We start from the raw sequence: 24,611 nt of genomic DNA, 5'->3' as shown, positions 1-24,611 counted from the left end.
GTAAATCAGTTTTATTGAAGTCAAAGAAAATGCTTTCTATTTGAATAAAATATTGTTTTACTGCTTTGTTGGGTTTTTTAAATAGCTCACAAACATAACGGAGAACCCAAAAAATGAATCCCAGTTTGTAAATGGTATCTTCCTTTTCCTGCTCCTGAAGAAATCAATTGAAACTTTTTTTTTTCCCAACCAGCCTTACCATCAGTAGGAGAAAGGGAAGCAGGAAGCCCAAGAACTCATCCAAAATTAGTGTCTGACCCCACGCCTTGTGAGGGGATGGGGTCAGGGAGAAGAAAGAGTGAAGAGAGTACTGCAAAATGCTTTTCTAAGTCATTGACTGCTCTGATGTAATGCTGAAAGTGGTGCTCATACTTCTTGAATTATTTTTTCACTCTGCTTTTTTTCTGAAGAAGTACTTAGTGGAAACAAAGAGCCCAATTCTGACTGCTTGCAATTCCCACTGTAGTCAACAGGAGTAAATGCATGATCAACAAGAGTAAATGCATGACTGAGGTGCTCAGTACCACCTATAAATACATATAGTAGTTTTTTTCCTCTCCATGTTCTGTTCCCCCAAAAGTTAGTAGGTGTTGTAAATTTCTTTATTTCTTCATTTAGCATTTACATCAGGGTTTTTTTTCTTTTAATTGTTGTGCAGGTTACTATATTGCAAATTATTTGGCAAAAATCCTGCTTTTATAAAAAGCCTCGATAAACTTGTAGCATGTCCTCCAGATAAAATCTCATTTCAAACAGTCCCTTCCGATGATTATCTGCAGTGATTGCAAATGAACCTCGTAACAATCTCATAACAACTGACCTCGTGGACGGAAAAGAAACCTGCTGTCAGAACTACAAATAATTTACGCAACCCAATTTAAAGTTCTCACAAAATGTTCCCTTGTTAAGAGGATTGTTACACTTGACGTGTGAGATCAAAATACTTTCTGGAGGTCAGGAACGCACAGCAGATAGACTAGATCTCTCAAAAAGACAAAAAGTAGGTTTTTACTAGGATTTTTTTCTCTGTCAGATATTCTACTTGGCGCTCTCTGAAGCTTATATAATCACTGCTTTATTACTGCAAATGCTGGTTTTGCTCTGCAGAGGGAGAGGAGCCTCAGAGCTCCAGCTCTGCACATGGAAAAATCTAACCAAAGGCAGACTGGGGACTCAGGTTATTTTTTTGCCACCTCTGGCAGCATAAATAGAAGATTTTAAAGAATACAAGGGCAGTTTTGGGGATCTATTCCTTGGATTCTGCCTGCTGAAGGACCCTGGGCAGCTTGTGTCCCTGCAGCCAGCACGGGACCAGCCCAGGTGAAGTCCTGCTGGTAGGAGCAGGTGGTCTTGCTGATGTGTTACGGCATTAACTGGTGTAAGCAGGAATCGTGGGACTGAGCTGTCCCTTTCTGTGAGGTCTTCTGCTCATGACCGTAGCTTGGTAAAGGTGCTGGGAACTGACCTGCCTCCTGCTGAATGATGGAGGGGTGGGACAGCCTCTGCTGAGTCTGGAGATGGGGGTCTCCAAGAAATAAATCTAACCCAGCCAAGGTATCAGAGCACTGAGTCGTGCAGTCCTGGTGTTCAGTGACCTGGTTGCTTATGCTCGGTTGGGAGTTAATGCCGTCTTCATAAAAATGTCAAGCAGAGCCACAAAACCTGGATCTGACATGTTGGAAAAAGAGCTTTGTGAGATCCAGCTTTTCATAATAGGATCTGGGGGTGGGGCAGGTCTTGAAATACTTTTCACATGGGATACAGTGGAAATAAAAAGAAATTACAGCTTCTGTAACTATCAGAAAGTCATGATACTGTTGCTGTTGTCTCCTTAGCCTGCTCAGAGTTATATGTGGTTTCTGTCCATCCCTCCAACCAGCCAAAAACTGAGATTACAGAGAAGGTGGTGATGGAGATGATTTAAACACTTATCTCCTCACCTCCTCTACTGGTTCATTCCCCTAGTTTATGGATTCCCTCTCTGCAACCCTGGTGTCTTCTACCAGCCCTGCTAGCAGCAGCGGCAGTGAGGGGGCATGGGGTCTGCACCCAGGCAGCAGGAGGGATTGGGTGGCAGGAGAGGTTGAGTGACTGAGCACCTGAGCAAAATAATAGTAAGAAACTTTGTCCTGAAGAGTGAGATGTTTTCTTACAGGGAATGTCCTCTTGGTTTCTGCTGCTGAGAGTTTTTTTCATCAAATACCTTTGCAAAGGGGAAGAGAAGCTTGAAGAGGGCCCTCTGTGTCCCAGCAGCAAGTGTCCATTGCCCTCGTGGAGCTTCCCTGAGTGCCCCAGCACCCTCTAACCGACCCATAGGGAGAACACTGACAGGGCCGTATCTTTCTCAGAAACTCTCTATTCCACCTTTTGTCCCCCTCAACGCATTCCTGTGTAGAAAGACCTTTTTACCACCACCACCTTCCCTGATAGTTGGTGGCTGTCCAGTCCTAGGGCTGTCAGAAGAAGGCTGCCTGGAGAGGTGACGCAGCCCATGTTAGCTTTCGAGGTACCTTCTGCTGTGGGAGGAGAAGGTGTGAGATGCGCCTGTTCCTTTGCCTCAGCAGAGAAGAGGTGATGGGCAGAGCTGTATGTGCTGGGAGCAGTGGCAAAGCAGAACACGGCACTCGCAGACCCTTGGTGGCTCGGGCAAGGCTGGGAGGCTCTTGTGTTGGGATTGCCTCGGTCTCAGTGCTTGCCTCAGTTTTGATAGTCTATGACTTTGCTTATGGCTAATTCTTCGGAAGGAAAGATTTTTGTGCCAGTTATATTTCCAAATCTGAACATTGCTGGAATATTTAGCTCAAACATTTTGTTATTTTACAAGAACTGGGGTGGAGGGAAGCGTTGATTTTGTCCCACTTAAAAACAGGCAAACAAAAAACCAGTTTTTAAAAGGCTCTTGCCTGTTCCAGAAGAGGAGGGCACTCTTGAAATCCAGAAACAAAGATGTGCCTTTTATCTTTGTGGAAAATCTCTTGATGCCTATAAACTGGAGACCTCAGGTTTTGCAGACTGGATAGATGTGGTAGCAGATAAATTCCCACACTGTCTGTCGGTCCTGGGCATGCTCCAGCCCAGTCAACTTCTGAACAGCAATTTTCCTGTGACTGCATCCATGGGTTGCTGCAGGCTGTTTGGGTTTGGGCACCTTAATTGAATATAAGTGGACTGTTCTTCCCACGCACTGATTTTAGAGGCTCCTGTTGGCTCCAGTTAAGAAACTAGAGGTAGCTACCTGACTCACATGCAGAAGAAACAAGGACCAAATAGGTAGGAAATTTTTAAGGAGTAGGTTGGGGAAAAGAAATAACTTGTAAAAATGAGATCTGAACAGGAAAGGAGAAAATAGACACTGGGAAATAGGAAGTCTTGAAGAAAGTAGGTTAGCAGCTGCAAGGAGTGCAAAGGCTGGTGCACAGGGTGTGCAAACACAGCTACTTGGGGTGTACAAGCACAGGTACTTGGCAGCTTCTGGTGCTGGGGAAAATCAGAGCTGCCTAGATGACGCCTAGAATAACTTGCAAAAACTGAGTATTCAGAACTTTGTGAATCTGCACTTGGTGCAAGAAGTGGCAAACACTTTGAAAAGTAGTCTGAAAAGTTGGAGAGTGGAATAAAGTACCAATCCCTTGCAAAATTCAGTTCTGGCAAGCTTAGATTGTGCACCGGCTAGTAAGGGCTACTGTGACCTTGATCTTTGTGACTCGGTTCAGGGAAGTGGAAATGATAATATCCTGACGCTCCTGCGGATTGTAGAAATTAATTTAATGGGTGTTTGCAGAGCCCTAAAACCTTGGTGGTTCTGTCCTCAGACCAGGGCAATATCTGATGAATAAGACAGAGCAGTACACTCTTTTTCTTGGTATCAAATTAGTGTTCATCAGGTGAGCTCTGTCTTGTGCAATGAATGAAGCAGAGCACTGAGCCACTTGTGAGGAGAAAAAGGAGTATCTGTTCATGCAGTAAAGCTGTATCAGAGCAGATAGAGCCTGTTCTAATTACTGTGGTTGTCATGTCACACTGAGTTCCTTTGAAAGGTCAGAGTTTACCAGCTGGCATTAAGGCCCATACTCCCATGTTCTTCTGCTATCTGAAACATTAGAGCAATCAGGAAGATAAATCTTCTTGTTCCTCTGTGTGAAAAGGTTCAAAAGTTTCCATTACTACCCTGCTGTTTCACTTGATTCCAGCAGTTACTGCAGGTTCTTGGTTGAAGTTTTCCTATCGACAACAGCCTGTTACAGCCTTGCCACTGATTTACTCTTGCCTGGCAATGATTACATTCATATTGTTTACTAACAAGTATCATTTGACTTAGGATGATAAACATGGGGTGCAGGGTAGTACTTTGATCACAAATTGTATGTGTAGTCCTTGAATCATTTTTTACTACAAGCAAATGAATTGCCTTAATTATTTAAACAGGGATATTATCACAAGCCATAATAATCTCACTTTTACTCTGTACTTCTAGGAAGTATTTAGACAGTCCACACAGCTGTGGAAATACCAGCTCGGGTAGTCAGTCAGGAAAAAAAAACCAAACAGCTGACATCTCAAAACCTTTGCTGGGATGGTCTGACTTTGAAAGCAAGGACTGAGGCTCGTGTCCATCTCTGATTTCTGGGATATACCTTTTCCAAGACAGTCTGTAGCTAGTTAATGGCAAGTTAAAGCTGAGAGGTTTGTGAGCTTCTGTCTTACCTCTCTGGGCCACAATTCAGGACACAGGCTACCAGGAAGAGTTTGTCTGCCGTTGCCTGGTGGGTGAAGCCTGATTTTTCATTGCTTTGGGTGGCCAGGTGAGATCTCCTACTGTACAGCTTGACCTTGCCACAAATAGTCTCTTTCTACTGAACACAAGTGAGCGGGTTTGTGCACCTAACCTCTGTGTGAATGGATGCAAGGGCACAGAAGAAGGTCTTTTGTCTGGCTTGGGGTGCTGTGAGCCAGTGGGGACATCAGATCACTTAGGAAACACGTGGCAGCTCCTGCTGTCATCCAGGGCAATGCTGGAGCTGGTAGCAGAGCACACATGTATTATAATCACGTTGGAGTCTGTTGAATTGCAGCAATCATGAATCTTGCAATTAGAGTTGGTCCAAAGGCTGAAACTCCTCTTGTTTGAATCATCTTGATAGCTTTTGTTTGGGGAGTGTCCAGATTAAACAATGAGAAGAAATCTGAGATAACAGTTAGCAACATTTCTATTTACTAAACCAGGTTCATTAGCAAATGATTTTAAACTGAGGCTTAAATAGTTCTCCAGTGTTTCATAAAACACAAATAAAGAGGGAGAAATATCGTTTCCCCTGTCATGAAATACAGCTTTAGATGCATGTGGCATCTCTTAAGTTTTGGTTTAACAGCTTCTGACCAAGTGCGATTGAAAACTGTTCAGAGATATGCCAGAGATAAAAGAATGCTGACGCATAAAACAGCAGATTTCTCCACCTCTTTAATCTTTCTTAGTTCCAGCTCACTTGCAAAGTAAATCACACTATTCAGATCATGAAAGAACCTCTAGGCATAACTATACAGTGAAATGTTTTCCTATACAAGATAACTTTCTGCCTATTTAAGTAGTTTGAGTTGGAAGAGTCTCTGCTGAAGCTGATGGGAAATACCAGGGTAAGAAGATGATCCCAGTGTTTGGCACCAGCTGGAGTCTGGAGAACCTCCAATGCATGTTTTGGCATTTATAGCACGTTAGGAGGGGAAAGCTCCTCCTCAAGAGTAAAAGACAAAGCAGCAAATCAGACAGTTCTGATCAGTTTTTCCTCTTCAAAGGAAAATGTAATTTTCCTGTTTTTCATTGTAGTGTAGTTGCAAGCAGACAGACTTTTTGCTTGAGCTCTAATAAGACAGAGATTTTGTGTTTCAAAAGCCTGATATCCTCTGCAGTAAATGATGCTTCTGTGGATAGTTTTTTTCCCCTGTGTTCATGGTGCAAGTCCTTGTTTCTGAGCACTTCAGGCAGTTGCTCTCCGTGGAGTGGCCTGAGATCTTGCATCATTTCCTGTCATCTGTCCAAAGCTATTTATAAAATGTCTGCTGATTGTGGCACGAGGCCAAAACCCAGTTTTCATGAGAAAACAAATAGTTTGGAAATTTATTCCCTCCCAGCCAGTATCTCAAAAGTGTTGAGAAAACCTGAAATGTCCAAGAAAATCTTAATGAAAGCTAAGCTACAATGGGGTTGGGAAAAAGAGTAGTCCCCATGTATTTGTAGTAGAAATCTATAGAAATAGATGGTACAACATAGGCTAAGAAAAAGTTACAGAGTATTAAGGGGGAGGAGGTGGTTCCAAAATGTATTTGTTAGCAAAAAACCCACACGTTGGGTTTTTGTTGTCTGAAGATAAAACAAAAGTGACTCAAGGTAGCTTCTGCGACACTGAATATTTGCTATATAATTTGATGGCAGATGTTCTATGAAAAGTTTCTACTTTTCAATATTTCTTAGGTTTTCCATGTCTTTAGTGTCAGGACTGGAGTACGAGTCTGGCAGAGACAGCAAGAGGCATTAAGCAAAGCACCGCGCTTCCCAGTCAATCTGCTGTTTATGATAAGTGCTATTTTGGGAACCCTGAAAAAGCATGTTGGCCACAGACAAAACGCACCCTGAGCAACAGCACTAGCATCAACTTCCCATCGGGCTGCCTTGACCTTGCTGGCACCATATTTCTTGCCTCTTGATCTCTAGCCATCCAATATGCTGCTTGCTTATGAAACAGCTTTATCCGTGAGCTTTGGGCATGTTGGAGGCCACTGTGTGCAGGGCAAAGTGAATGGAGGATGACCTTGGCCTCAGCAGTCACGAAGACACAATTTATGAATGTGTCTCCCAATCCAGCTTGTTTCATCCTAATTTCACAAAGCACCATCAGTACCAAAGTGCCGCAGCTGGCCTAGGCAGGATTGGAGTCCACGTCCCGCTCATCACGGCCTCTACAGAGCACAAATCGAAGGGGCAGTAGAGGTCAGAGACTCTTCCACTATGAGCAATTAGTGTTGCTTTTCTGCGCCTAAATTTCTCGTGGCAGCAATGGATCATCTTCTTGATGGCTAGCAAAGACTCAATTCTGGCCATGCCGCTCGTATGCAGTTTATTGCAAAATAATATTTGAAAATATTTGAAATGCCTCAACTCGCTGCATCTCCTCCTCTTGCAGGCTTGTAGATAGCATTTGTTGCTATTTATTAGGTAAAAGTTGTATAGCCTCAGGCTGCTAAAGCAGTGTATTAGCTGATGCCCACGTGTTTGTAGTGAACTTTGTCCCCTGTAACTGTATTCCAAGAGGATTCCGATGCTGGTGAAAATGTTAGCAAATGTTGTTACGATTTTTTTCTTCCCTGTAAATGACAAGCATTGCAGCACCAGCTGTATTTATGATTGCACAGCAGAGGCTTTATCTCTGTAATGCAATAGCAATCAAAATGCTGCATGTAGGAAGGTTTCCTCTTCTATAGGAATGAATAAGAGCAGTTCTACATAGCAATATGATAGTTCTGCAATTAAATGCAATAGTTCTACAAAAACGTATAATCGTTTCACAGGGAAAAAAAAAAAATCATTAGGCCTTTCTAACTTCTACATGTATTTTCCAGGAGGGATACAAAACCACATGCATTTTTTGCTGAGAGCACCCAACCCTGCTTCCAGGGCATCTCTCCACATTGGAGTACTCAAAGCATTACAGATATTTAAATAATATCTGTACAGTAACGTGTTACCTTACAACTCTAGCAGCACTGCTGGCTATGCGATAACTTAGCACAGACATGCCTTAAACAACTGCTCTGGTGCCACTTGAGTGGGCAGACACGTGATCTCCTAACTGCTTCCCTTGAAATTTTGGAGGTGGAGATGGGAGCAGTGCCTTCATGCGTGTCTGAATGGGCAGAACTGTCATACACAGAATTCTCTTGTACTCCCTCTGTAGTACTGGGGAAAAAAAACAAACAAACACGTGGTGCTTTTTTGTTTCAGCTTCATCCTGTGCTTTGCCTTGTCACAACAGCCCTGCTCTGCTTTCTGCTGAAGGTTTTTCAGCTGTAGATTGATCCGCTGAGTACATCGACAGCCTGGGTTCAGCACACCTCCCATGTTCCACACTGGGAAGTTAGAAGCAACTCAGGTCACTTGGAGCACCCGAGTGTGGAAACATTGGTATTAGTCATCCTTTAAAAGGTGATTAAACCTAATACACGTTGCCTTAATTGCCTCGCTTGGTAAATTTTTCTACTTTTGCTGTTCTGTGTATGAAATCCTGACAGCTACCTCTATGCAGGGTTAATTAATGAAGAATTAACGAAGGGCTGAGAAATCCAGGAGAGCTCCAGCCCCGCAAGTGATTTCACACACAGAGGGCTGATGCTTCCAGTGATGATCCAGCTACAAGGGAAGGTTTCTAAGCTTCCCTCTCCTCCCAGCAAATTTGGCTGCACAGGGGACTGATCCTGCAGGACAGGGCAAGAACCGGGTATCACCTTAGACACCTTAATCTTCACGGGGAGTGGAGGCTTCTAGGTACATGCTTATGTTAAACCTCTTCTGAAAATACCTGGACTCGTCAGAGAGAGCTGCATAACAGCAGCAAACAAAGATTTCCCGCAGAAAAGCCTAGCAAAGCAGTGAAGCTGAGCCAAAAGGCTGGAGCTGCCAAGTCACCTTGGGCAACCTTTTCAAACCAGCTCCAAATCTTTCTTCCTTTGCCAATCATAATGGGTGTGGACACTTAAAAATACTTCATTGCCTTTTATGCCGCAAGTAACAATTCACGCACAGGGCTGAAATATTACAGTGGAATTCACTGTTCGATCTTTTTCAACGTTGATATAATAAATGAATCGTTGTTTTGCTACTAATTGTTTTTTAATTGCCGGGCTTAATGACCTTCAAAGTCCAGTTCTTTTCTAACTCTGCATTTTCCTGACGGTAAATATCTGCAAATGTTTTAGAATGAGCTGGTATCATATAGCACGTCATCTACAGGTTATGTAGTTGTATTCTTGTGGGGAATGAGGAAATAATTTGGCATAGTCATTTATAGCCTAATCAATATGATATTAAAATATGAGAAGTTATTAGCAATTTGCTGGATTAGATAGCCATAAATTGCCATGTGACACACAATTAAATTCTAATCAACTCTCTCTAACGTGCATTGTAATTCTATAAGATGTGAAGCTGAAAACAAGTAACATTCCTGCACCATGCTCCTCCTCGCTGCATGATTTTGCTCTAGATTGAAGGATCTTGTTCACTAGATCCTACCACAGACCATGCTTTTAGAATGACAGAAAAGAATTTGGAGGGAAAAAAAAAAAAGAAGAAAAAGTGAAAAAAGAAAGTAGTTCATGATTTATTAATTAGGAACCCAGAAAAACGGTGGTACCTCTGGACCATGTGTGATTTATGAGTGTGTGCTAGCCAGGTGAGGAAGCCTACTACTTGCTGCAAGCCTCCTCCGTGTTTGCTAAGCTACTTTCCCAGCTGTTTAGGTTTCTGCAGCGCAAACTCCACAGATACAAAATTTCTCCACCTGACTTATCAGTGGCAATGTGGGTATTGGCAAATAGTCAAGTGGACGCCGTATGACGATGATCTTTCCAGGTGCTGTCGCAAGGCTGTAATGTAATATTTTTCTTACTGCAGTACAATCCGATCAGCTTGCTCTTTTGTCTCTCATAATGAAAACACTTTGCAAGGGTGGAAGGATTCTTTAATTAACTAAATAGCTCTGGATTTAGACATGCAACCACTACTGCTCCTGCCTTTTTTGAGTCCCAAATCTCTTCCTTTAATGTAAGTAAACACTCCTCTGTGGCTTGGCTCTGGTTGATGTCCTAACATCACCTCTTCCAAATATGCACTCCTGCAGTTTTTTTCATAGACTGTATTTAAATACAAGCCTTCTGGAGCAGCCAGCGCTGTAATCTTTCAACGCTTGTTTTGCTGGGTGGGCAGAACTACTGCAGCTTTGTTTCTGACTTTTGTGCACTGTTGGCAGCATGGTTAGCCGCCTCTAAATTAGAAAATACTGTGACGTGTCAGTTTAGTTACTTACCTCTGTAGGCATTAGTACTGTGCTGTATTATCAAATGCTCAAGTTACCTCTCCTGCTAGTGGGGGCAATGTCAGAGTTAGCAACGCATCTGACTAAATTAAAGCAGTTAATGCTTGATTTCATAATTTAAGAGGTTTTAAAAGTTATTTAAATAACTTTAGAGAAACTGGGTATGAAGCTCCCTGATGCTGATGTACGATGTTTATTAAAACAATGGTTCTGTGATTTAAAAGCACAAGGGTCAATTAGATGCTTCTGTCCAGGTGGCAGCAGAGCTACCTGAAGAGCCCTATGCAATCTAACTTCTATCCTAGTACTAACCACAGATAACCTGTTTAACCGGAAAAAAAAATAGTATTAATTATTTTATCTTCTTTTGAGTCATCCTGCACTGAAAAAGCATATGAGGGACCTAGTGAAACCGCACCCTATCTTGAGAGTCGTACTGAAACTATGTTAGTAGAAGTGTAAGGCTCTGCAGTAGAAGTGTAAGACCTGCTGTTTTCATGCCTCTCTTGCCCAAATAAGACTGCTTTATAAAAGTCTCAGGGAAATCAATTATAATTTATATTATTTTGCTTTATGTTGTGATTTTCAGGAGAAAGTGTTTTACTGTATCTGCCTGTGTTCATTGAAGGAGATGCAATAGCAAGAGAGAAATCCTTTCTGGTGTCTGCAGGGGTGATGGCAATGGCAAGTAGTTTGTAGAAGCTTGTGATGAGAACGTTCAGATCCTCCATGACACTAAACCTGCAGAACATCTGAGCCAAAACGCCCCCTTTGGAGAAGGAAAGCCTGCCTCTGTGGTTTCCACCTGCTCTTTTCCAGCAGTGGTTTTGTTTCTCGGCCATGAGGGATGTCTAAAGCCAGGACGGTTGAACTGGGCCCACATAGCCACTTGCCCACCTGTTGCTGATCAGAGCCCCACATGCTGACATCTGTGGGAGCCTCCTTGTCCCATTCCTATCACAGAATCATAGAAAGGTTTGGTTGGGAGGCACCTTAAGGATCATCCAGTTCCACCGCTTTGCCAACCGCTGAATCCAACCTTCCAATGGATCAGGTTGCTCCAAGCCCCATCCAACCTGGCCTTGAACACCTCCAGGGATGGGGCATTCATGACTTCCCTCGGCAACCTGGGCCAGGGCCTCACCGCGCTCACAGTAAAAAATATCTTCCTAATGTCTAATCTAAATCTCCCCTCTTTCAGCTCTCCCCCCCTTCCTCTCCCCTGGCTGTCGCAGGACCTGTAACCCAGGCATGGAGACATGACCCAGCTGTCTTTCCAATATCTCCTCCCTGCATGCCCTCCAGCTGCAGAAAACCTGTGTTCCTGCTCCCTTCTCTGCCTGTGGGTTTCTTGAGGTGTGCTGCGTTGTGGCTGAGGGAAATGCCGAAGAAACCAAGCCCTAGGCATTGCTGAGTGAGATTCTGCCAGGGCTCAAGTCAAACACAGGTTTCCAAGGCACAAGTCTGACTGTAGGGAAGCCATCAGGAGGCAGCGGAGATCAAACAGGAGGAGGAAGCAGTGATCTTAATTACAGAATCATAGAATAGTTTGGGCTGGAAGGGACCTTACAGATCATCTGTTCCAACCCCCCTGCCATGGGCAGGGACACCTCCCACCAGACCAGGCTGCCCAACCTGGCCTTGAACACCTCCAGGGACGGGGCAGCCACAGGTGCTGGATGGATGGATTGTGGGATGGATGGATGGATGGATGGATTGTGGGATGGAGGGATGGATGGATGGATTGTGGGATGGATGGATGGATGGATGGAGGGATTGTGGGACAGATGGATGGATGGATGGATGGATGGATGGATGGATGGAGGGATGGAGGGATGGAGGGATGGATGGATTGTGAGACAGATGGATGGATGGATGGATGGATGGATGGATGGATGGATGGATGGATGGATGGATGGATTGTGGGATGGAGGGATGGAGGGAGGGATGGATTGTGGGACTGACGGATGGATGGATGGATGGATTGTGGGACTGATGGATGGATGGATGGAGGGATGGATGGATTGTGGGATGGAGGGAGGGAGGGAGAGATTGTGGGATGGAGGGATGGATGGATGGATTGTGGGATGGAGGGAGGGAGGGAAGGATGGAGGGATGGACAGACTTTGGGATGGACGGACTGTGGGATGGATGGATGGATGGAGGGATGGATGGACGGACGGATGGACTGAGAGACAGACAGATGGACTGAGAGACAGGTGGACTGAGGGACGGACAGACTGTGGGATGGACGGACTGAGGGATGGACGGACTGATGGATGGGTGGATGGATAGATAGATGGATGGATAGATGGATGGATGGATGGCTAGATGGATGGATAGATGGATGGATGGATGGATGGATGGATGGATGGATGGATGGATGGATGGATGGATGGATGGATGGATGCATGAACTGAGGGACGGACGGACTGAGGGATGGACGGACTGTGGGATGGACGGACTGAGGGACTGATGGACTCAGGGATGGACGGGCTGAGGGATGGACGGACTGAGGGATAGACGGACAGAGGTACGGCTGGCGGTCCCCCTCTCCCTCCCGCCGCCGGCCTCTCCCCCCCGCCGCCCCTCTCGGCCGCGCAGGCGGCGCTCCCGCGGTGCCCCCGCCCCCTCCCGCCCCTCGCGGCGCTCCCGCCCCTCCCCGCGCCGGGTTGATGGCGGCGGCTGCGGCGGCCTCTGCGGCTTGGCGGCGGGCGGGCGGCGGGCCGGCGGGGCGGCGGGGCCCGGCCGTGTGAGAGCAGCGCAGCCCCTCGAGGAGCCTGGCACGGGCCGTGAGTGGCGGCGGCGGCGGCGTTGGGGGTGGGGGGGCGGGGGGCAGGACGGCGGAGGAGGGGAGCTGGAAGCGAGGGGGGCGGCCTCGCCGCCGGCGCACAAAGGCGCTTTGTTCGTGGCGGGGCGGCTCCGCAGTGCGGCGGCCCCGCGCGAAGGGCGTTTGAAGGCCGCCCTCCCGGCCCCGCGGGGGCGGCTGCGGGGCTCGGGGTCGCTGCCTTCCCCCCCTTCTGCGGGCGGGAGGCGTTAGGAGCGTAGAACGCTTGGAAGGGGCCTGAGAGGCCGGCCGGTGCCGCCCGCCGCACGAACGCGCTGCCGGGTGGGTCGGAGGCGGCTGGAGGAGAAGGGGCCTGGGGGCTGTGGGGGAGCGGGCCGGGGCCTCGCTGCTGTTGGGGTCGATCAGGGCCGGTTTGGATCAGGCGAAGTTAATTTTGTCGCGGGGAAGGAGAACGTGGCTCGTGTCCCCGTGACGCGAGCGGGGCGGGCGCTGCTGCTGCCGGCCGGCTTCTCTTTCTCTCCCCGTGGATCCGTCTGCACGCGGGTGGCCGTAGGGAACCGTCTGGTGTTTGGAGAGAGCGGTTACAAGCGCCAGAAAGCGGTGGCTTAAAATAGAGGTGGATCTCACTGTGGTGCTGGGGTTCAGGAAACGTGTGCTGTAAAGCTTAAAAACACCAGCTCGGGCTTTTTGTAAAGCAGTTACGAATGCCAGAAAGCGGTGGCTTAAAATAGAGGTAGATTTGGGTTTGGAGTTCAGGAAATGTTTGCTGTAAAGCTTAAAAATGGTGGTTTTACAAAGCAGTTACAAATTCCAGTAAGAGGTGGCTCAAAATAGAGGTAGATTTGGGTTTGGGGTTCAGGGAACGTGTGCTATAAAGCTTAAAAACACCGGCTTGGTGTTTTCATAAACCAGTTATAGATTCCAGAAAGTGGTGGCTTAAAATAGAGGTAGATTTCGGTTTGGTTTTCAGGACATCTTTGCTGTAAAGCTTAAAAATCATGTTTTTATAAACCAGTTACAGATTCCAGAAAGCGGTGGCTTAAAATGCAGGTAGATTTCGGTTTGGTGATGGGGTTCAGGAAATGTGTGCTGTAAAGCTTAAAAGGGGAAATTTCTTTTCAGACTCTCTTGTGGTTGTTCTCTTTAATTCACTGTTGACTTGTTAGGTGTTCAGTGAAACAGCCGACGGTGACAGATCTGCCGAGGTGCGTGTGAGAATAAGTTTTGCTGCAGCTGGTTTGTATGTTAAATTATCTTGTAATAGAAATGTGTCTTGTATCAAGGGATAATATGCAGACTGTCTCCAGGCAAGGATGAATATCGTGAAAGAATAAACATGCTCTTAAAGGTGAAAGAATTTATTGATATGCTTAATTGTCTTGTAAGATGTAGATCGTTTAGGTCAAGAGAGAACCTGTCTTAAGGCTGCAAGAATTTATTTATGTGCTTCATTGACTTGTGAGATGTAGTTGTCTTGGGTCAGGAAATAACCATGTCTGGAGGCTTCCTTCAGGTTGGATAACCTAAAAAAATAAACATTCTTTGAGGACTTACATGATTCTTTGTCTAAAACTAGTATATATACCTACTGCTTTTGTACAGTAGGATGCCTTTTTAGAAGTGCATCCAATTCAGCGCTGAATTGTAACATAAAAATATTATTGCCTTTACTTAGAAGACTCTCCTTTTCAATAATTTACCAGTGAATAAGTGTTTCTCACATACAGAAGGCTGATGGTAGGTGTCCTCAGTGGTGAGCTTTCGTTAAATTATCTGAAAGGAGGGCCGTTTTTATTTATGATGCAGAAAAATGCAGTGGATTTTTTGTGTGCTTTTACAGATCCTTCAGAAGATTCATAAACTAATAGTAACATTTGCTGACTGGCAGTGCAGAGTTCCCTAAACAGTGTGGGGAGCGAGTAGGAGGCTTTAGAAGAGCGGCAGTTTGGTGAGTTGGACGATGACTCACTCTGCCTACTGACTGCAACGTGGCTGAGCTAAAAAAATAATTCTGTGCCCCTTATTTTTATAGTCAAAGGGGTAGCACTTAACAGGTTGTATAATATGTCATTAGTTGTCACTGTTGGTCTTTCTCTTGTGACTAATGATTTGATCATTATGTGGTTTGCATAATCAAATTAACTGGTATCTTTTATTCTTATTTGTATTTCTGAAAAAGTAAACATCTCATACTTGACTGTGTTTCAGTGTACATCCTGTTTCCTGAAAACTGTGATAAATCCACGTGCAGAGGTTGAGCGCGAATTGAAGGGGCTGCTTGCGTAATACACGAAGCCGGTCCTGTCTGATAACCTGCCAGCACGAGGAATAATTCCAAAGATTACAGCCCTTCTGTGGGTCATTTATGTTGCCTACTTCAGACAACTGATCTGTTCTAAAAGCATAGTTGTAAACCACTTTAACTAGTATCGTTGTGCCTCACTCTTTAAACTTTGTGTGAGGAAGGGATGAAAGTGTCACTTGGGGGGGAAAAAAAATGTTAAATGAAAACATCAGTGTCTATGTGAATAGGCTCTTTGGCCCAAATTGAAATGATAATTTTTTGATGTCATAAACCATGTATTTCCAGTGGCTAGAGCATGTTACACAACTGAAAAGGAATTTGTCAGTTTTATTCATTTAGTGTATATTTTCAAGGCAGTTGGTCTAACGGTTGACTTTCATTGAAACTGAAAATATATAAACGTAACGGGTGTTGTGTTAGTGTTTTTAAAAACCCAGCTCGTTATTTTCCAAACTTAAAAACAACTATAAAATGCCAACAAGATTTGTTACTTTGAGCTCATTTTGGCTTGACAAAAGCTTTTATATCTTCTAGATGATTACCCTTTAAATAATTATTATGCTAGTCAGAGTGTAAGAAAGTTTGAGGTTAACTTTTTATTTTCCATCCTTCCTATCTGCTTCTGGTCCGAAGGACTATTTGTCTGAAATGTCTGTTTGCTATTAACTCGTGAATGGAGGAACTGGTTTAGCTGCTTCCCCGGCTCACCAGGAGCCGTGCTGGGGGCTGCCCTCCTGAAGGAGCTGGAAGCAAAGGGCTGCACTGGGGGAGAGGTGGGTCTGGCATAGTGAAAGAAGTATATCTTGAATGCAAAAGAGGAGATAAGCGTAGTTAATGTGTGGGGTTAGTTTAGAAGTTTTGTTAAGACCTGCTACAGCATTGTCATCTATTATGTTTCCAAAGTAGAATTTTCAGTGGCAGTAAAGGAAGGATCATTCTCAGATACCGAGTCTTGATTTGATTTAGTAGTGCGGCGGGTTTTGCTTTGACAGTCTCTAACTGTCTTGACCATACTCATGTGATCTCCCATATCTGGTCTGCCTTTTGGTCAGCTTCCTAGGCCTAGATCCTGTTCTGAATGATAACAGGGCCCTGCTTTTTCTGGCTTTGGGATTAAGTGCTTTGTACATAGATAAGTAGGAAGTTCGTAGCAGGATCAGGGCAAACTGAAGGCTGCAGTGGGTCGCTTATGTTGTCAACATTTGTTTTCTTAGCTAAATTGCTCCGATTCTGAAAATTGTAACTACGTACCTTCTGAAAATGTTGCAAGTCGTGGTCACCTAGTGGAAGAATATAGTATAAGCTGATGATTAAAAATGCATCATCTCAGGGATGCAGAATTAAAATTTTGGGATCCCTATTGCAGTAAGCAAGTGGGTCATAACTCCCTTTCTCCATGAAGGAGTTATGTCCTAACTGCTGTCGTAATGTAGTTCTGCTGCTGCCTTTATTTAGTCATAGCTGTAAGGGGTAAGATCTGAGTTATGTTGAAGAGATCAGCAAATCTTCCCTCTTGCTAGTGATGTGCATCTTCTTGAATCTGAACTTGAAATGCAGTTTAATGGAGCTAGCTAAAAGAGAGGTTCCAGATGTGTCACCCAGCTGGTACAAACCATTTCAATATGGCTGCATATTGAAGACATCAGCAATGTGAAACAATAAGCCTAATTATGAGGAAGAATACAACTGGTTTTAGACAGTCCCAAGGATATAAGCTACAGCTTATTGTGGGATGTTTGGACAGAGGCGCTGGACCTTGAGTTAACATGGAATTTTAAAGTGTTAGTGTAAGCCACAAAAATGATTTCCCAGAACAATTGAGGGGGGGGGTATGTGTGAAAGGAAAATGGTCTGGGGTGATGTGAAGTTTTTTACAGGCAGCAGCTCAGCGTGAGTGAGCCTGAAAGCGGTGTGTGTGAATGAGAAAATATTTTTAGGTTTTAAAAAAAAAAGTTTAAAATCAAGAGACTTAACTTCTGGGTTTAATAAATTGTTTTTATAATTGTGAACAAAGAGTTGGATAGTCACTGACGCTATCCTGATTAGCTTTAGGATAAATTTTATATTCTTTAAGTAAATTTGTGGGTATTACAGGACATCGGTGCGAGGACCCTTCTCAATACTGATACAAATTCAAGATATCTTTTGGAAAAGTTATAGTGTTCCCTCATTACCTTTGTATGAAGGTTATAATAACCCTTTTAAAATGCTGTCTAAAATTAGGACTCTTGGCAGTATGTGAAGAAAGGAATCTCAAGGCAATAGTTACACATGCTGAGTAAAGAAAGCTCTGAAGTTCACCCTTCTGGCAGGGTACTGCACCATATCAGTGGAAGGCAGCTCAGTGTTTTTAAGTTTAGAAGTGATACATTTGTGATCTTTATGTAGGAAAACCCAGCAGAGGGCAGAGTGTTTTTCCTTTTCCCCTGTGTTTGTCAGGCGACTGCACAAATACCTAGAGGCAGATGGTGTGTGGCAGAGGGAGTGAGCCAGGGCACTGGGGCTCTGTGTCTTGGTGGCAGTAGGGCTTGAGCCTAAGGAACGGTAGTATTTACATGTCTTGAAACAGTCTTGTTTCTGTTTGCTAGTGTGCTTTTCTTTATTTATTTTTTTTCTAGATGTAATTCTGATTGCTTTAGTGAATCAAGACCATTATTTAGAATATGTTAATAATTTGTCAGCCACTTTTGCTGCCCTGTTAGGAGTGGGAAAACTTCTTTTGCTTGGTCCTACTGAAGTGTTAGCACAGTTCTAAGGGGAAAACACTTGTACAATTAATTCTTAAGTGTTGGAATAGTTTGGGGAACTTCACATTTATTTAGAGAACTGGGTGAAGAGCTGAAATGTGTTAATCTAAGATCAGAGAGAAGGCATTTAGTGGTTTTATATGACCTGTAGTTGTTGGGAAAGAACATACAAGTGACTTGTAATGGAATTGCCCAAACCTTACCACACTGCGTAAGGTATACCTTTGACTCTGTGTAATCTTTGAGCTTTTAAAAGAAATGAGGATGTTGTGCAAAAGTGAACATGTGGTCTTTATGACTGCACTCCGCTGCAGCAGACGGGAAACTCGCTGAGAAAATTACCACTTTTGTTTTCGTAAATAGTAGCTGCATTCATTAGACTATTAAAAAATAAATGATGTCTGGGAGTGCCCATATGTTAGGTGAAATGGTTATAGAATGTCTTGGTTACTGTGTAAAATATACTCACTGTTAGGATTTTTTTGCAGTCTAGGTTGGCTATTGATATGGAAGTAATTTCTGAAGTCATGTTTGTCTCCTATGGAGGAACAACCCCTAGGATTCCTGTAACAACGATGTATAGAGACAAAAGCGTTACTTGAGGTGTTAGTATACTAACTTTATGCAAAATCACAAGGGTTTAAGCTTCATAAGTGATACTGGATGCGTGCTGTATATTCTGGGAAGTCAGTAAATACCAGGTATGCACAAACCTTACCATTTTCATGGGAGTGGTACCCAGTAATCTGTTATTATGGTGAAATTGTTAAAACTGTGATTTTGTCTTTGAGTAAAAGTTTAGTGGAAAGTATTATTCCAATGTAGTGACTGAGGTGCAAGATATCATAGTTTGACTTGTCTCTTAACAGCTGTATTGGAGAATTACCAAGTAGTCTGTGATATTCCCTTCTTTATTAAGATTCAGTAGGATTTTTTCATTGTGTGCCTTATGTTCTCAGTAGATTGTATCTCAGACTTTCACAACATATGTTTAGAAAGGTTGATTGGTGATTATTGACAGTTTTCTTCTGCAAGTATGAAACGTGTGTTATTTCTAGTTAGCTTAGCTTTTTGTGGTGGTTTCTTATTTCGTAACTGGACACTAGTTGTAAGGTTAGGATAACTTGAGTTGGGGGAGGAGGAGTTCTGTGTGTGCTGGAATACTGATGTATTTTTCTGTTCTTTTCAGGTTGTCACGGAGTAAAATGGATGGTAGCTTTGACTGTGATTGTGGTGAGCTGGAGCCACCTGATCATTAACAGAAGGCATCTTTTGTAAATCAAGAGCTGCCAGTTCCCCGTTTAACTAGACTGTAAACAAAGGAGAGGAAAAAAAGGAGGAAGAAGGAAGAAAATAGTGCTTACCAGCACCATAGAATGACGCTGCTCAGGACCAGTCCAACACTGAATGTATCTGCACTGTGAGGAGGAGGATGTTAATAGAAGCCTATTACGTGCATATTTATTCATATTTTTGTTAAATGTTAACCAGTTTATCACAGTAGAGCTGAGTGCATAGTATGTCATTTCATTCCGTTTGAGTTTCTTGTGAGTATTTTCTTTAATGTCTGCAGAAATGCTGCACCTTTCTTGAACTACGAATGCTGCAATCTTTCTATCTTATGCTTGGTTTGAGTTCTAGAGCTTACGAGCTCTAAATTCAAGGGGACACAACAGGCCTGGCTGGCTCATAATGAAATGAGAGTGTCAAGAAACCATCTTGCAGTCAAAGCCAAGTGTTTCTTCTCCCTTTCTGCAAGACCTTTCCTTCAGATACCAGTGGAAGTGTCTCCGTGTGTTTACAGAAGCTTAGTAGTTTGAGGAAAAAGAAACAAAGAATTTTAAAATGGCAGAAAAATTTGAAAGTCTCATGAACATTCATGGTTTTGATCTGGGCTCTCGGTATATGGACTTAAAACCACTGGGCTGTGGTGGAAATGGCTTAGTTTTTTCTGCTGTCGATAATGACTGTGACAAGAGAGTGGCTGTCAAGAAAATTGTCCTTACGGATCCCCAGAGTGTTAAACATGCTCTACGTGAGATCAAAATTATTAGAAGACTTGACCACGATAACATTGTCAAAGTATTTGAAATTCTTGGTCCTAGTGGAAGCCAGTTAACAGATGATGTTGGCTCCCTTACAGAATTGAACTGTGTTTACATTGTCCAGGAATACATGGAGACCGATCTGGCTAACCTGCTAGAGCAAGGCCCTTTACTGGAAGATCATGCCAGGCTTTTCATGTACCAGCTGCTACGTGGGCTCAAGTATATTCACTCTGCAAATGTTCTGCATAGAGATCTCAAACCAGCTAATCTTTTCATTAATACTGAAGACTTGGTGCTGAAGATTGGTGACTTTGGTCTTGCACGAATCATGGATCCTCATTATTCCCACAAGGTATGTGAAGAGTATAGGTATTGAAGAGAGGTACTGACAACCGTGGCTTCTTAAAATAGCATCTTTCTGCCTTTTGCAGACATAGATAATCTGGAAGGGCCTGTTAGCAGGTGGGATATGTTAGGCATCACACAGTAGAACCAAAATGCTTGCGGACAGGGTAAAACAGATCTCTGGATGATGTTTTATCTTGGGCAGGACTACTTGCAAACATAAAACAAAAGTGGTTTTTACTAGATGTGTTCAGAAAAGCAGATTTTTTTTAGCAGTGAATACAGAACCTGAGATTAAGATCAACCTTTAGAGGCATAAATATAGAAGCCTTAGATAGGTTTATAAGTGGTGTATTCATACTTTGTGGCTACTTCCTGGAATTAATTTAGAGATACTGTCTTCCTGGATCAGATGACATTTCACAAGAGAGGTCAATATCATCTCTGCATTTGTTTCGCATCTGGGAATAAGAAAGCTTTGCTGCTGTATCTCGCTTGGCTAATAAATAGTGTCATACTTCCATATTGTTGCTGTTCCATTTTGAAAAATAGAAAGCCTTAGTCAGGGGGCTTTTGGTTCCATTGTAGGACCCTGAGACCAAAATAAATCTTGTAGTAGTGCATTAAAAGATAAGAAACGATAATTTTGTACGTACCTCTTAAAAATCTAAGTAAGCTTTTTCTTTGTTCTTGATTTCATTAGGGCCATCTTTCTGAAGGATTGGTTACTAAATGGTACAGATCGCCCCGTCTTTTGCTTTCTCCTAACAACTACACTAAAGCCATTGACATGTGGGCTGCAGGTTGCATCTTTGCTGAAATGCTGACCGGGAAAACCCTCTTTGCAGGTGGGTAGAATAAAAGCGTACATGCGTGTATTCCTAAAAAGAGTGGTACTGTTTAATTACATTCCTAAAGCAAGCTTGAATCTTATGGCTAATATCAATAGTCATTGACTATCAGGGTATGCTATGTTATTGCGTAATTATTTAAGCAAACTATAAATTGATGCATTTGTAAAGAAGGAAGACATTTCAGTTTTTATTACTCATACCAGTGTGTATTTAGAAAAATATCACAATTTCGTTTGGTAAATCTGTCTGTAATTAGGTTAAGATAAATCTATTGGATGCCTAAGAAGTGTTCTAAATACAGGGAGTATTTGAGGATTATGAATGCCCAGAGTACCATATTCATAAAGGTATTTTTAAAGTAGTCAAGCTAATGACTTCTCACTTCTTTATATCTTAAATTATGAAAGAGTAGCCCTTTTTTCCCCCGTGCTCGATTTTTTTTTTTTTTTTTTTTGGTCATCTGCAGGCTGGTTTGAGCTGACTTTTGTTTCAGTGGTATAGAAAGGATTGGTAAGGCTTAAAAGTTAGTGTGGCATACCAAGGAAATGTGTTTTCCAAATGTTTCTGGTAAGATAGGAAGCAATGCCCTGGTCTCAGTGGGTGCATCCACATTAGTGCTTTGGTTAGGATCACGAGCAAATTTTTGAAGCATATCTCTTGATGGCCGTCCTGTACCACATTGCTGATCTAGTCCTGTGTGGTGCACGTACTTGAGTCTTTTTAGATAAAATTAAACTGTCATTTGCAATTGGGAGATCACCCAGTGTGTTCCACCTGCTGATAGGCGTTTGGTTGGTGGGAGCAGATGAGCTAGTCTAGAGTAGACCCCTGAAATGCTTATTTCATGTGCACCCTGGGGCCTCAGCAGCAGCTGTCTCATTTAGGCTCACTCTTGGATTTCCTCCTGATGGATTATATTAAGTAATTTGTAGGAGTCTGAAGTAGGAAGACAAACCAGCTATTTCAATCCAACAAGCAAGTTAACACGAGACAGTACTGATTCATTTGGGCAATGTAGGTCTTGGACAGATTTTTCTATAGTGGCTTTGCCTCAGCTTTTCTTTTTCTCAGCGTGGTAGGATGTCTCGTGCAGGCTGCTGTGCAAACTGCTGAAGTGAACCGGTAGTGTGTAGATTTTGAGATGGTACAATCTCTTTGTGGCTCCATTTAGTTTTGTATTTAATGTCCCATGTATCAGTATTGCTGATGGTTGCCCAGAGCTGTTGGTGAAAGAGGCAAACACTGGCATGCAAGTAATCCTATATAGTTGCATCTGCTAGTTGAATCTCTAGGGTGCTACTTGCTTCTTAGAGCTGAACAATAAATTGCGGTAGAAAAGCTGTATTTCTGGATACTCCAGCTGCACTGGCACCGAATACAGATGCTGTTCATTGTTCAAAATTGACCTGCTGTATAGGCCCTTACAGTTCTTACCCAGGGAAACTTCAGATAGTGCTATAAGTGTGCTATAATTACAATCATAAAATCATAATACAGTGCCTTTTTTTAACAAGATTGCATTGTTTAACTGTCAGATTATTTTTGTCTCACGCCTGACAGTGATACAGGGTTTTAGAGTATAATATTGGTACAGATGGTTTTGCCCTGTAAGATCTCTTGCTGAGGTAAACTACTACTGTTCTTACTAATAAGGGACACGTAATTCAAAATGAGGTCAAATACTGAATTAGGTGGAGCAGTGCAGCATCTAGTATATATAAAAAAGATAGGGAGTTCCTGTAGGGTACCTAATTCATGGTGAAAACATCCTTGCAAAAGCTTAAGGTTAGGTTGCTTTATCTGTGTGTAGCAGCTCTGTAATTCTTCATACACTACAGCATTTTTGAGAGCTCTTCAGATTTATTGTCATTCAAATGTATAACTTCAGCCTTTCCACTGTTATAGGAGATAATAGACTTCAACTGAAAATAGCTGCGCAGAGCACAACTTTTTGATGTACTTTTTGTGTACAGGGATTGGAAGTGTTTGAAGCTTTTTTTCTTTTGGTGCTTAGGTGCGCATGAACTTGAACAGATGCAGTTGATCCTAGAATCAATTCCTGTTGTACATGAGGAGGACCGTCAGGAGCTTCTCAACGTAATTCCAGTTTACATTAGAAATGATATGACTGAGCCACACAAACCTTTAACTCAGTTGCTTCCAGGCATCAGTCCCGAAGGTAAGTAATTCAGAAAAAAAGCACTTCCTGTATTTCAGAGTCACAAAATAGTGAACAGCTTTACAGTGCACGTATGTGATAGTTAAAAGCAAGTTTCAGTTGGAAGAATCTGTTCTCAGAAGATTGTCTTCTGCTGCGATAAAAACTTTGCATACGTGATAGCTACTTGTCACCTTTGGAGTAGAATTGTGAATTTCTGCTGGACCTGTTTGCACTGGATTTGCTCTGTTTTGAGACATGGAACATTGGAATGGAGTCAGTGTAAAACGACTGTCTTTCCGATGTTCTCAAAACAAAGTCCTCCAACCAAACTAATAGCAGTGTTTTGTTATAGCTGTTGGTGGACATTGATTCAGCTTGAAATGTTCTGGTTTTAGGTTTTTTTCCTGCTTTAAGTTAAATTACTGTTGATCTGAGATTTGACCTCTACTCTTCTAGCTCTCCTGTGGCTGCAGATCGCATATTTGGCAGCATACTGTTGCTGTCAGTAGCTGTTACTTCACAGGTGGCTACTTGTAAGTTAATGCACACCTCCAGAGCAAAGCACTGCACCGTAATCTCAAATTGTAGATGTCTGAAATGTCAATTTTCTCCTATTTAATGAAAACTTTTTCTACACAGCACTGGACTTTCTGGAGCAAATTTTGACCTTTAGTCCCATGGATCGATTGACAGCAGAAGAAGCTTTGTCCCATCCTTATATGAGCATATATTCCTTTCCAACGGATGAGCCTATTTCAAGCCATCCTTTTCACATTGAAGACGAGGTTGATGATATTCTGCTGATGGATGAAAGTCACAGCCATATTTACAACTGGGAAAGGTAAATCTATCACTTTATTGTGGCATGTAACTAATTGAACAGTTTTGCGCTTGAAGTAATGTTATTTTGTGGGCAGCATCAGTTTCTTTTCTGTTTGTTTCTTCTTAGCTGACCTGAGAATAATCTTTTCCCTTATAGGCAGCGCATTGTCATTGGGTTTATAATTCATTACACTGACTTGGATATCCTGATGCATTCCTGAGATGTACTCAGGGCTCTAGAATCTGAAGTTAATCCCTCCATTACTCTTTTCCCTCAGGATATTTCTCTAAAAAATAAACTTCAAATGAGGAGAGTTTTAAATATGGTTGTCTTGTCACATGCTTAGCGTGTATATTAGTAAGAGTTTACAGTAGTCACTTGAGGTCAATTGAACACACTTAAAGGAAGAGCTCTGTAAATGGAGTGAGCTACTGTACATAATTTTGCGCATGAGGATT

The 24,611-nt window shown here is 43.0% G+C and overlaps 1 protein-coding gene across 4 annotated transcripts in view; it reads left to right on the top strand.

Moving 5' to 3' along the window:
- The window catches only part of MAPK6 (mitogen-activated protein kinase 6), a 28,673-nt gene that overhangs the window by 1,516 nt on the left and 2,546 nt on the right, over positions 1-24,611 (top strand). For 2 of the 4 annotated variants that reach the window (XM_069866360.1, XM_069866359.1), the window contains exons 2-5: positions 19,112-20,322; positions 21,019-21,163; positions 23,184-23,348; positions 23,970-24,171. In XM_069866360.1, the coding sequence (XP_069722461.1) occupies positions 19,768-20,322; positions 21,019-21,163; positions 23,184-23,348; positions 23,970-24,171 (1,067 nt within the window). In that variant the 5' untranslated portion in view covers positions 19,112-19,767. Of the gene's footprint in view, positions 1-12,762; positions 12,875-13,172; positions 13,192-19,111; positions 20,323-21,018; positions 21,164-23,183; positions 23,349-23,969; positions 24,172-24,611 lie in introns of those variants that run through there. The other 2 variants (XM_069866358.1, XM_069866362.1) reach the window with 2 other exon arrangements.

This window comes from Phaenicophaeus curvirostris, chromosome 12 (assembly GCF_032191515.1).
Source record: "Phaenicophaeus curvirostris isolate KB17595 chromosome 12, BPBGC_Pcur_1.0, whole genome shotgun sequence".
NCBI classification, from domain to species: Eukaryota; Metazoa; Chordata; class Aves; order Cuculiformes; family Cuculidae; genus Phaenicophaeus; species Phaenicophaeus curvirostris.
Note: the sequence above shows the minus strand (reverse complement) of the source record. Positions and strands in the feature narration are given on the sequence as shown.